This window comes from Bombyx mori, chromosome 19 (assembly GCF_030269925.1).
Source record: "Bombyx mori chromosome 19, ASM3026992v2".
NCBI lineage: Eukaryota > Metazoa > Arthropoda > Insecta > Lepidoptera > Bombycidae > Bombyx > Bombyx mori.
In genome coordinates, this window is record NC_085125.1 from 2921668 (window position 1) to 2934529 (window position 12862).

The 12862-nt window shown below is 42.5% G+C and overlaps 2 protein-coding genes across 3 annotated transcripts in view; both read left to right on the top strand.

Annotated features, from left to right (window-relative positions):
* The window catches only part of LOC101743002 (cartilage oligomeric matrix protein), a 51449-nt gene extending 40569 nt beyond the window's left edge, over nt 1-10880 (top strand). For both annotated transcript variants that reach the window (XM_038017653.2, XM_038017654.2), the window contains exons 9-21: nt 35-154; nt 530-721; nt 1033-1268; nt 1860-2012; nt 2957-3163; nt 3453-3621; nt 4327-4504; nt 5756-5931; nt 7024-7129; nt 7446-7655; nt 8181-8364; nt 9044-9281; nt 10657-10880. In XM_038017653.2, coding sequence (XP_037873581.1) covers nt 35-154; nt 530-721; nt 1033-1268; nt 1860-2012; nt 2957-3163; nt 3453-3621; nt 4327-4504; nt 5756-5931; nt 7024-7129; nt 7446-7655; nt 8181-8364; nt 9044-9281; nt 10657-10739 — 2252 coding nt within the window. In that variant the 3' untranslated portion in view covers nt 10740-10880. The remainder of the gene's footprint in view (nt 1-34; nt 155-529; nt 722-1032; nt 1269-1859; nt 2013-2956; nt 3164-3452; nt 3622-4326; nt 4505-5755; nt 5932-7023; nt 7130-7445; nt 7656-8180; nt 8365-9043; nt 9282-10656) is intronic.
* Nucleotides 10881-11259: 379 nt separating this feature from the next.
* On the top strand, nt 11260-11947 carry LOC101742860 (uncharacterized). The gene has a single exon (XM_004933415.4). The coding sequence runs from the start codon at nt 11345-11347 to the stop codon at nt 11864-11866; it is 522 nt and encodes a 173-aa protein (XP_004933472.1). The 5' UTR covers nt 11260-11344; the 3' UTR covers nt 11867-11947.
* The last annotated feature ends 915 nt before the right edge of the window (nt 11948-12862 follow it).

Genomic DNA, 12862 nt, shown 5'->3' on the forward strand with positions numbered 1-12862 from the left:
TAATTTGTGCCTAGAATATATTTGTTTGATTTAGGAGTACCGTGCCAGGACTTACCAGACGGCAGATACCAATGCGGCAAGTGCCCTTCTGGGTTCCACGGGAATGGAGTCGAGTGCTATAGGATATCCTGCAGAGCAAACACGTGCTTTCAAGGTATCATCACTTATGCAACTTTAGTGTCACTGATGATAATATCCGAATTTTTCCAATCTGTACAATGACCTTACTATCTAATTGAGGTTTGTGGAGAGTATTAAGCGGTAGGCAGCGGCTTGGCTCTGCCCCTGGTATTACTGAAGTCCATGGGCGACGGTAACCACTCACCATCAGGTGGGCCGTATGCTCGTCTGCCTACAAGGGCAATAAAAAAAAAATTGATACTAAGAATACCCATTTTCCGCTAAAAACCTACACTCTGGGTCACAGCTAGAAAATCTCATGTCTCCAAGCTGATCTGCTGGTCGCCCACCCGTCCTAATGAAACTGAAAAGGACCTCTGGGTGACTAAAAATGCTTCCTGTATTTTAGGTGTGAGCTGCGAGGAGACCCAATATGGTCCTAAATGCGGGTCCTGTCCCACTGGGTACGTGGGAGACGGTCGGCAGTGCCAGCACGTGTGTGACGCTCAGAAGCCCTGCGGTAGAGAGCGACGCTGTATGCCCAAAAGTACCAGCCCTTATTACGAGTGTGAGGGATGTCCCAGCGGCTACCAGTGGAATGGTGAGGACTTATTACGCACATAAACCTTTTTATATTGATCACTAGCACAAACATATGGTTCTTAATAGCTCTCCTACGGCTCCGAAGAAGCCTTTTATGTCAGGTGTTGCGATAATGCCAGTAACTATTCAATCCCAACGAAGGTTTTTAATGAAATACGTACTTAAGACATATTGAATGATTTCCGCCATGAAGGAATTATATTGTATACTTAAAATCAAAAGTACAAAATTTGCTTGACTAGATTAGGTACCACAACCAGCTGTTTCTTGAACGGTGAGGGAAATACTTAAAGATGGGTTTAATTCAAGGGTACACGTGCGTGGATATGGACGAATGCGATTTGATTCGGCCCTGTGATGATCTGGTCTCGTGTCGCAACGAAGAAGGCGGCTTCACCTGTGGGCCGTGTCCTCCAGGGTTCACAGGTAGCCAGGGCTGGCGGGGCACTGGCAATGAGAGACGAAGGGAACATTGCGTGGATGTGGACGAGTGCGCTGACGGACGAGCCAACTGTCCAAGAGGACGGCTTTGCGTCAATACCCCGGTGAGTTTCGACCAGGAATTACAGGATTCTGACCAAAGATTAACAGGCAAACCAGGCCCGCGTAAGCTCTTCGCATGTATACTCCAATAGGAATAGCTTTAGCTTCAAAATATTGTACAATTCGACGATAGTTACTAAGCCGGTAGGCAATAGCTTGGCATGCCCTTGGGATTGCTGACGTCCATGAGCGAAGGTAACCACTCACCTTCAGCCGTATACTCGTTTGCTTATAGGGCAATAAAAAAAACCGTATCCTTAACAGGCATGGTTTGTATAGATGGAGTGGTTCTTCATCTCCAGTGAAAGAATCATAGTAATTACACAGTTGCTCATGGACATTAATAGTGCTAGGGATACAGCCAAGTCGCGATTTGTTGCTGCAGCTCTTGATCACACCACTTGTTATTGTTACAATGCCGGAGAAATTTCTTGGAGGGAAGCTAATCAATTTACCACGACAGAAGAATTTAGTTCCTTTCAAGTTGCCTCGTAAGGGACATAACAATATGGACGAGGTGTTTTAGACCTAGTTCCACACTTTTAGCAAAATATATGAAGCAATATCCCTCGAATCCTGTCTCCTCGCTGCAGGGCTCATACATCTGCGTTCCCTGCGGCGGGCACTACTACGTGAACACGACGAGGCCGTGCTTCGACCCGGACTCGCTGGTGAAGCGGTGCGACCCCAGCTACTGCAGGCGATTCAACGCCGTCTGTGGTTTCGGACAAAAGTGCGTTTGTAATGTAAGTACCAGTACTTAATTGCTTTGTGTAGGTATACCGACGGAGGTATAATAACATAGATATATAACGACGAAGGCAAGATCTTCCATCTAGCGGGTGTAATTGCTCAGCAGACCGTTGGTCCGAATGTTTTTTTTCCTACCTATGCTGATAGCATTGAGAGGCTATTTCAGCTTCACCCTAACGTGTAGGTGGTAACACTGGCTCTAGCAAGAGCAGTGCTTCGCAGAATCTACCACCGGATCGGAAACGCGACCCACTGAGAAGATCCGGCGAGAAACTCAGTGAGCTGTGTCTGTGGGTTAATTCGCTCGTCGAGCTCTTCGTCGCAAGCGACGGGTTCGACAAGGACGGTGATCGGTGCTTGTGGTACCTAAAAGCACCGTTAATGGACCGGGAGGATTCGTAATGACGTGTTTTGAGCGACGTTAACTGTTTACCATTCGGTCTACAGGATCGGGTATGACGTAATGTTGTTGTTTCGAATTTGTATATATGCAAACTTATCTTGAAAATGTCTTAAGCGAAATTCAGGCATATGTCAAATGTGTTGTGTTGTTTGATAACTACCGCCAAAACTTATTAATAGCTGAAATTGGCTAGCGAGCTTACGACCCAACTGCCCCATCTTCAAACCGGAACGTATTACTGTTTCCTTCGCTTCCTTGCAGAAATAGTCAGGATTGTACTTATCCGTTCAGGCTCTCAAGAGGTTACCAATCAAATCATGTTGTCATGGAGAATACGATTGAAATATTTATTGTTGATAGGGCGTATTGTATCTCCACTGTCTTTCCAATTTCTGCGATAGGGAAGTTTCAGAGCTTCAAATATCCAATAAAGGAAGTTGCAGTCATGGCCAACTATACGCTGCATATTGTATGGTCTATTTGAGAAGCAATCTATGAAATGTGACGGTGATTAATTCCCCTCTTAATTCGTAGACCGGTTGGACTGGCAACGGTACAGTGTGCGGACTGGACCGAGATCTAGACGGGCATCCGGACGAGCAGCTGCCTTGTAATGAGCCTCGCTGCAAGAAGGACAACTGCCCCGACGTCTCCAACTCCGGGCAAGAGGACGTGGACGGTGACGGCATCGGGGACTCGTGCGATTCTGATGCAGACGGAGACGGGATTCCCAATTTTCCTGTAAGTAGACCTTGATATTGGACCACTAATACTGTCTCCATGATCTAGTGGCTAATAAATTTGATCACAGTACTAAGGGTCCAAGCTATATACCATGCAAGCATTCTTACATTCCACTTCAATGCCTTATTGCCTATGCACCTGTGCATCACATTTTTTGTTTAAACAGTGTAGTTACCATCCATAGACAACATAAAGCTACACTCTTTGAGATGTTCTAATTTGGTATCACTGACATAAGCACCTAATCACAATACGACCACCGGTACTGATATACCACTGTGTCCAGGACAACTGCCCGTTGACCCCCAACCCGGACCAGTTGGACGACGACGAGAACAAATCGGACGAGAGAGGAAACGCCTGTGACAACTGTCCCCGGCACTACAACCCTCGCCAGGAGGACACCGACGGAGACGGAACGGGAGACGTCTGTGATTCGGACATGGACGATGACGGTAACTTTACTTCTTCGACAATCACCGTTGTACTTAAATTAGTACTTTTAATAATAAGATCGGCGAGTTTTGTTTTTGCCATTGTAGGCGGACGAGCATATGGTGGTGGCACCTGATAGTGAGTGGTTACCGTCGCCCATGGACTATCAGCGTCAGAGCGGTCATGATTATCCCTACCACGGTAACCCCTTATTCCGTCCCCGATTACGCCTGGGTGAAAGTGCTGGGGAGTCGGTCATGATTATAAACACATTGCAATAATTTATACTTAAAAAAAATAGTAACCATAGAGTGATTAGGATCCTTTTTAAATCCATGGAACTTTTATTTTGCTGCACCGGTTTGTATCTATCTTAAGTAGAAGATAATTCTTCCAAGAAGAAGACGCCAAAGCAGAGTTCCCATTTTTTCGGGCTGCGGGCCGAGCCTCCTACGAGGTACCCGCGTATAGGGGTCACGCGGGGTGTATGGGTCTTAACGGTCTGAAGATGTTGGGAGTAGACCGTGGGTCCAAGGATATTTTTAGGGTCCTACCACACTAAGCGACTCTACTTTGCACTCTCACAGCCGATGTCCAATCTCTGCTCGGGGTCAGAACCCGGTCAGAGTAAGGAGGTTTCCGCGATCAAAGCTCCCAAATATTAAGTCTCCAATTAAAAACCCGCACATGTCTAATGATCCATCTCTCCAACATCTACGTCCCAGACATACCGAACCAAGTGGACAACTGCCCCAGGAAGTACAATCCGCAGCAAGACGACATGGACTCGGACGGCGTCGGCGACGTCTGCGACAACTGCCCCCGCGTCCGCAACACGAACCAAGAGGACACGGACAAGGACAACGTCGGCGACGCGTGCGACAGCGATATAGACCGTGACCAGTGAGTTATAAAGATGAAAATCGTATGGCTAGAGAAAAATTATCAAGTCATAATGTGTGTTTAGATTTTCCTAGTGCCATTTTTAAGGGGGGTGTTTGTGAAATAATCTTGGTCGATTTCTCTTGGATTTTTTGGCGGGAACGCGAGGAGTGAAGTTGTGTGATTTGTTTTATTTTGTCTATTTAGTGTTTCTTCGGGTTTAAATGTGTAATAACGGTGGTTTATTAACTGTTTAATATCTGTGAAAGTGTACAAATGTGGGAAAATGAAACATAGCCCCTGGACGTAACTTCTCGGGATCCTCCAAAAAGTCCACTGAAAAAATCTTAGTAAATGACCACCATTTTACTAAGATTATATTTCATTCCATATCATCTCATTTCATTTAATTTCATCCCAGTTGATTAATGTCTCAAATTAACCATATTCATTTCATTTCAATCCATATTATCATTTTTCAGAAAAATAAGAATATAAATTAAAATAAGACATGACTTAAAGGTCTTAGTCACCAGGTCATAAAATCACATAAAAAATCGATTTCTCTTAACTCGATCACCCTATTCGCCCCTATGATGTTTGACGATGGTTTTAATAATGCGGTTTCTCCGACGTATACATTTAAGCAAATATATATATCAGTCTGTGGTACCCATAGCACTGAGTATCCTAATGTGGGGCCGGATTACCGTGCGTAATCTGTTTCCGGTTCCCAGTTAATAAATAAACCACATTAAGTTTCATTGTAATCTTTACTTTGGATAACCCTTCACTATTGCGTCATTATCGTCGCTTTTCAACTGGACGTCCATATTACTGAATTCCTTACGCTCTAAGCCAGCCTTTCCCAAAGTGGGTGATAACGCCCCTTTGAGGGCGCTGCAGGCCAAAGAGGGGCGGTAAGAGACCCGAAAAAAAGGGAGCGTTGCGTAGAGGCTTGGGAGGCGATTTGTAATTTCATCTAGGAGAACTATTAGACACCGATTGAGCTCTCGCTATAGTTGTTTTTAAGTAGATGTAAAAACGGGGACGCTAAATAGTAATTTAATCTCAAAGTAGGCAGTAGACAAAATGAGTTTGGGAGCCTCTGTTCTAGACTGTAGAACGCAATCGAACCTTCATCCTCCAAATTATCTTTTAAAGCCCTCACATTACCATTCCCTTTACCCCCGCTTGGAGGAGCTGCTTGATTATCTACAGCCGTTTTTGCGGTCCTACCAGTTACCGTGCTAAAGACCTCGCTGTTTCCAGAGACGGGATACAAGATGGCTTAGACAACTGCCCGCTGATACCGAACAGCGACCAACAGGACGTGGACCGCGACGACAAGGGCGACGTCTGTGACGACGACGACGACGGAGATGGGATACCGGATCTGGACGACAACTGCCAGATCGTGCCCAATAGGGATCAAAAGGACTCTGATAGTATGGAAATGTTTTCCTTTAATTTAGTACCTTTTTAGTAGTACCTTAGTAGTACTTTAGTACCTTAGTATTTTATTTATTTATTTATTTGGGAAACCAACAGTACAATACTGTTACGCGCTGGGGTTCGGGATAAATATATGTTCCACCAAAGCACAACTTAAAGACTGTATTCAACACTTAAAACACTTCACAAAAACTTTAAAACTCTCAATTCGCTTGTTCCGTTTTGCTTCAGGTGATCCGTTCGCTGTTTTGCTTCGAATAGTTCCGATTACTAGCTGACTACGTGCCATCCCTGCAACGCTTTTATAGCCGACACTTCCCTGAATCCCTAGAATTATCGAGAATATTCCACACATCTCTAGTAGTAGTTCCCGCTATCTGACAACAGATGGCGTTGTACTTTTCGAGCGTACTAGGTGCTTCTAGATCCTTCGATATTCGTTCGACTATTCGGCGATAGATGGCGTTACTCTTACCGGCGTGACAATACAATCATATAATATTTTAAAATAAAGCTAAAACAATAACCAAACATGTTTCCACCATCAAAATCACATATAAGTAGAAAGTGAACAGAGAAGAGAAATTTAGAAATTTAAGTTTACACAAAAAACAAAAGCAACACAATACGCACATATTCTTATGTACATCAACTTACACTGTAAAACTAAGTAATACTCATCGGACTAAATCACCATACAAATATTCCAAAATATCTAGGAAGAAATGATTAAGGTGACGTACGTGATGACGAAGTTAGCGCTGATGATGACTTACTTGACCTTGAGCTGTAAGGTCTTACTTAATAGAGTTTAGAAGGCGGTGGACATTTGCAGCAAAAACGGTGATCGTAGTCGTGTGGTCGGTAGAGTGGGACAGCCGTTTGATTAAGATTTAGACCTTTTATCTCTATAAGAGTGGCGGCACTCATGATGTCCACGGACTACATTCACTTCGCTAGCTCGTTTACCAGTTAAGAGCACGCACTTAAATTTAATTAGCACAATTTTGAATTCGCGACAAAGCTCCATGAACAAACACTGCTGAGAATTAAAATTGATTTGGAGTCGATTCGTGTTTTTCTAGATGACGGCATTGGAGACGCCTGTGACAATGACAATGACGGCGACCGGGTCATCAACGAGCTGGACAACTGCCCGAACAATTCGCAGATATTTCGAACGGACTTCAGGTAAGCAAAGATATTTCTGACATAAGTCATCTGTCTTGAAAGAACCTTGAACGTTTTCTCATGACTAAATGTGAATAAAAGAACATAATTAAAAGTCACTCAATTCGTTTACTCAATACAGACAAATGAGATGGTCAAGTGATTTGAGCTGGCTCATGCGTAAGAATTGAAGGACCATAGTCCAAGACAGCAAGTGGTAATGGCAGCAGATACCTACCCTCATTGGGTGGATTATAATCGAAAAAGAAGATTCTAGATGTTTTCTAAACAATTTTGTATTTGTGTAACGATAATGAGGAACGTTGATGCGTTGCAGACAGTTCACCACAGTCCGATTGGACCCTGAAGGCGAGTCTCAACAGGAGCCCAACTGGAGGGTGACGGACAACGGAGCTGAGATCCTGCAGACCCTGAACTCGGACCCTGGTCTGGCGGTCGGATTCGACAGCTTCGGCGGAGTCGACTACGAGGGGACCATCTTCGTCAACACAAAGATAGATGACGATTATGTTGGATTTATTTTTGGGTTCGTATGACGTCACTACCGATTATATAATTGGCTCGGATTTTTTATTGCTTAGATGGGTGGACGAGCTCACAGCCCACCTGGTGTTAAGTGGTTACTGGAGCCCATAGACATCTACAACGTAAATGCGCCACCCACCTTGAGATACAAGTTCTAAGGTCTCAGTATAGTTACAACGGCTGCCCCGTCCTTCAAACCGAAACGCATTACTGCTTCACGGTAGAAATAGACAGGGTTGTGGTGCGTACCCGTGCGAACTCACAAAGTCCTACCACCAGTAATCTTGTTATCCCTTTAGGTCCAGTTTGAGATTCTGTAATTGTTATTATGATCGGTATATAAGGTTTCCTTCTATTTCCTCTAAATCACGTCTCATTCAACATCTGGTTGAAGTCTCTCATTGTTGTTGTAAGACGGTTGTCCCCTCCATCAAGCCTTACAAGAAACCTTAGAGGTTTTCTCAAGTTTCGACTCCTCAATTATCCTTTTCCAAGTCCTAACAATGGTAATGTTATACGATCGCAGATACCAAAGCAACAAGAGGTTTTATGTGGTCATGTGGAAGAAGGATAAACAGACTTATTGGCAGAAGACTCCGTTCAGAGCGGTCGCCGAGAACGGCATACAGCTCAAGCTGGTCAACTCGAAGACTGGCCCGGGGAAGATACTCAGGAACGCTCTCTGGAATACTAACTCTACCCCGGATCAGGTAATAACTTCAGGTGGTGATTTCTTGGGAACTCCTTGGGTTTCTCTGTGTGAGCTCGTATGGTATGTGCCCATAGAGCAATTTCATTTGGCTAACAGTTATATGTCTGTCGCTTTGGTCCAAACCAATTGAGGCTTCGACTATCTGGCCTCAAACTGTCTGTCCACGGACTTTGTATAGGAATGGATTTTTTGAATTCGTCGTGGCCTAAAGGTTAAGACGTCCGGTGCATTCGTGTTGAGCGATGCACCGGTGTTCAAATCCCGCCGGAGGGTATCAATGTTTCTAATGAAATACGTACTTGACAAATGTTCACGATTGACTTCCACGGTGAAGGAATAACATCGTGTAATAAAAATGAAACCCGCAAAATTATAATTTGTGTAATTACTGGTGGTAGGAACTCTTGTGAGTCCGCACGGGTAGGCACCACCATCCTGCCTATTTCTGCCGTGAAGCAGTAATGCGTTTCAGTTTGAAGTTTTAAATTTTTGGACAGCCCATCTGGCGTTAAGTGGTTACTGGAGCCCATAGACATCTACCACGTAAAAGCGCCACTCATCTTGAGATATAAGTACCTACCGGCGCGGACTCACAAGACGTCCTACTGCCAGTAAGTTTGTTTACTTTTAGTCAGTTTTATTAGTTTCATATTTATGGGCTTATTACCGTTGACCAGGTCACCCTGCTCTGGAAAGACCCTCGCAACGTGGGCTGGCGCGAGCAGACGGCGTACCGCTGGAAGCTCCTCCACCGCCCCAAGATCGGTCTCATCAGACTGAAGATGTACGAGAACAACCGCCTGGTCGCGGACTCTGGGAACACTTACGACTTCACCCTGAAGGGGGGGAGACTTGGAGTGTTCTGCTTCTCCCAGGAAATGATCATATGGTCTAATCTACTCTACAAATGTAATGGTAAGCATTGTTGCATTATGGTTTATAGCATTAGCGGACTCAGCAGACGTGTATATATCGAAGAATGAAAGGATATCTGGTTTTGAGCGATCGTTTTGTAATTTTACAGGAGAGCCATTTAAAAGAGTTTAAAATTTAAAAAAAAATATCATAACAAAAAATAAAAAAACTTCTTCAGCTATTCGAATGGATTAAACTTAATTGAAGTTTAATTAAAAATAAATAATAATTTAAAAAAAAACTAACAAAATACGCTTTTATAGAAAATCCAACAGAAAATAAATTTTAATAAATTTGAATTAAAAATAGTGTAAGAAAAAATTATTTTATTGTAAAAAAGTTTCGGTCGAACATATCGTGAATTGCTTAGACATTGAAGAATTCATGAAAGTGGTTATTAAGTTTGGCATAGTTAATACCTCATGGACATTCAATTATCAAAATAAAACAATTCACACAACCTCCCTCCCTCCTCGCGATACCATCAAAAAATCCGAACTATCTCATATTGTGTTTTCTGAGCTCACTTTTCTTTGGATTGAGACATTACCAGCCATAATTTATCCCAGGGCTCCCAAACTTATTATGTCTACTGCCCACTTTCAGAATAAATTATTTTTAACATCCCTATGTTTTCACCTACTTAGGAAACCACTGTAGCGAGAGCTCAGTCGGTGTCTAAGAGTCCTCCTAGATCAACGGTCGGAGAACTTTTTTAATTATTACCCCAAAATATTTTTGTGTAAGTTGATATTACCCCATGGCGAAGAACAAAAAAAACGAAATCGCTTCTTTTTAGCATCTTTCATATTATAGCCCTCAAGATAATTTTGAAAAAAAATAAAAAATTTTTTTTTGTTGCTTAGATGGGTGGACGAGCTCACAGCCCACCCGGTGTTAAGTGGTTACTGGAGCCCATAGACATCTACAATGTAAATGCGCCACCCACCTTGAGATATAAGTTCTAAGGTCTCAGTATAGTTACAACGGCTACCCCACCCTTCAAACCGAAACGCATTACTGCTTCACGGAAGAAAATAGGCGGGGTGGTGGTACCTACCCGCGCGGACTCACAAGAGGTCCTACCACCAGTGATAAAAATTTCATTTCGTTTCATCGAGTTTGAAATCACAACGATTCGTTATATACTTTTTACTCACAAAAGTTTCATTTTACCCCATTTGGGGTAATTTACCCCGGTTCCCCGACCGCTGTCCTAGATGAAATTATAAATCGCCTCCCAAGCCTCTACACAACGCTCCCTTTTTTCTGGGTCTCTTATCTCCCCTCTTTTAGCCTACAGCGCCCACAAGGGGGCATTATCGCCTACTTTGGGAAAGGCTGATTTACCCAATTACGTATATTCTTCTTCCAGATAAGATTCCGGCGAGCATAGCATCGGAGATTTCAACAAGGAACCATTTCGAAATCGACCAAGATTATTTCACAAACGAGTAGCCACAGACGAACGGACGTGTCGATTAACATTTTTTATAATTAATGCAATTAATCTGTAAATACTCTCGTTCGCGCAGAACGTGACGTACGGATGTGCTTATGTTAGTTGTTAAGTTTAAATGAATATATTTTTTAATGATACGTCTGTTTTATTGCCACTATCGTGATGGCCAGCCTTTTATTCCCTACCTATTCGCTGGTAGCCTAAGAGACTATTCTGGCTACGCCCGAACGAGTACGTGTGCTCACGGGCTCAACCTGAGAGAATTTGCTAACACTAGCCCTAGCAAGCGCAGTGCTTCGAGAATCTACCACCGGATCGGAATAGCGCCCCACTGAGAAGATCCAACGAGAATCTCAGTGGGCTGTGTCTATGGGAAGCTCAACCGTTACAAGTTCCACTTCTTCCTTTTGCGATACGAAGCATGAGTAATGGAATTATCGAAGTTTGAATAATAGTATGAGCATATTTAAGTAAATATTCTTCAAAAAGTTTTTATTCAGTAAAAATTCTCAAATATATCAGTCAGAAATACATCAACTGTCATTATTGAATTATACGTTTTACAATAAGAGTTTTTATCTAATTTCTAATACAATTTACAATGGAATTTGAGAAAAACGATACAGAGTTAACAAAAAAAGCTCCCAATAAAAACTTGGCTAATGATGATGAAGGTCGCGTAGGAGAAATGGTGACTGCAGATTTGAATGAAGCTGCTACCGAAAGTTTGGGAGGAGTTGCGGAACCGGCAATTCGCAATGAAATAATACCTTTAGCTAACGTAATCTCGAAAACGGGTAGCCAAATTGAGACGACACATGCAAATTTTCGTAACGAAGTTAAGCCCCAAAGTTCTAAGCAACGAAGCCGTGGAAGATTTCTGGATTTCGTCAGGCACGCCCGTCCCAGTTTCCCTAGGAAATCTAAAAGCATAGCTAAAATCCTGCTGAAGAATTTATTATTAGCTAAAGGTTTCACTTCAAAAACTGCTGTTGATGTTAAAAGAAGAGTTGAAAAGAAGAGCATCCAACGTAATCCCAGAAGGTCTATAGGAAACGGTACTAAGAAGCCGTGCCCTAGATGTGGACATTCTTGCTGCTTCAAAGATTCCTCCATGCGATAGTTTTTTTTAAATGAAAAACCGTAAACATTTTGTTTGGATCTATTTCAAATTTATTAAATCTACTTTTGATAACTCACTAAAGTTCATTATTATTTATTGTTACACATTTAAATGAAAAAGGTTAATGAAGATGGTTAATTGGGGAATGACAGTACATAAGATAGAAAACAGGTTTTTTTATCTAATTATTTCCTTACGGGCACTTTTAAATCGTTCGACTTATTAAAAATACAGTTTCATCACTAATGATCGGCAAAGATAGACAGTGGACATTTATGAAATGTAGGTATTTTATAGTGAGATGAAGTTAGGAAAAAAACATTGTTAGACACGAACTGGAACTGATTCATAAAGAACCGTATATTACTGAACGAGAAATGTGGCAAGTGGTTTGTTAGTTTAATAATCATTTTAAAGACAATTCAATTCTCTCAGGCGTAAGCATATAAGTTTCTTTTGTGTTATTAACAATTATGAAATGTCCTATTTCAAAATCAATTCCATATGAATGAAAAATAACTGTGATTGAGCTTTTAACTGTACAAAAATAAAACGTAAAAAGTTGGAGCACTTAATAGTAGTGGCGAGGGTAATAAACGGAATGGTGGCGTTTGCCGGGAGTGTCCGGAGCAATCACGTATGAGTGCCCCTCGTTAGAGCTTCATACAGACAGACGCTAGACGACTATTACTGACTTTAAAATGTAGACGAAATTTAATTGTTGATAAAACTCGTAGAAAAGGAGACGTGGTTTGTTATATACCCTAGCTCTATGTAATATTCCGATATGCAATAGGAATTTTACCACATATATACATCGGCGTACGTGACTGTCGTGAACGCTGAGACAGCATTGCAACACCCTAGAAACCGTGCATTGACGTAAATGGCACATTGACGCACATGACTGCGGGGACGCCGATTCAGCACCTTTACCTCATGGAACCTCGAAGCCAGCCACGGGGCCCGCACTTCTGAACTAGTTACCCTACCAGC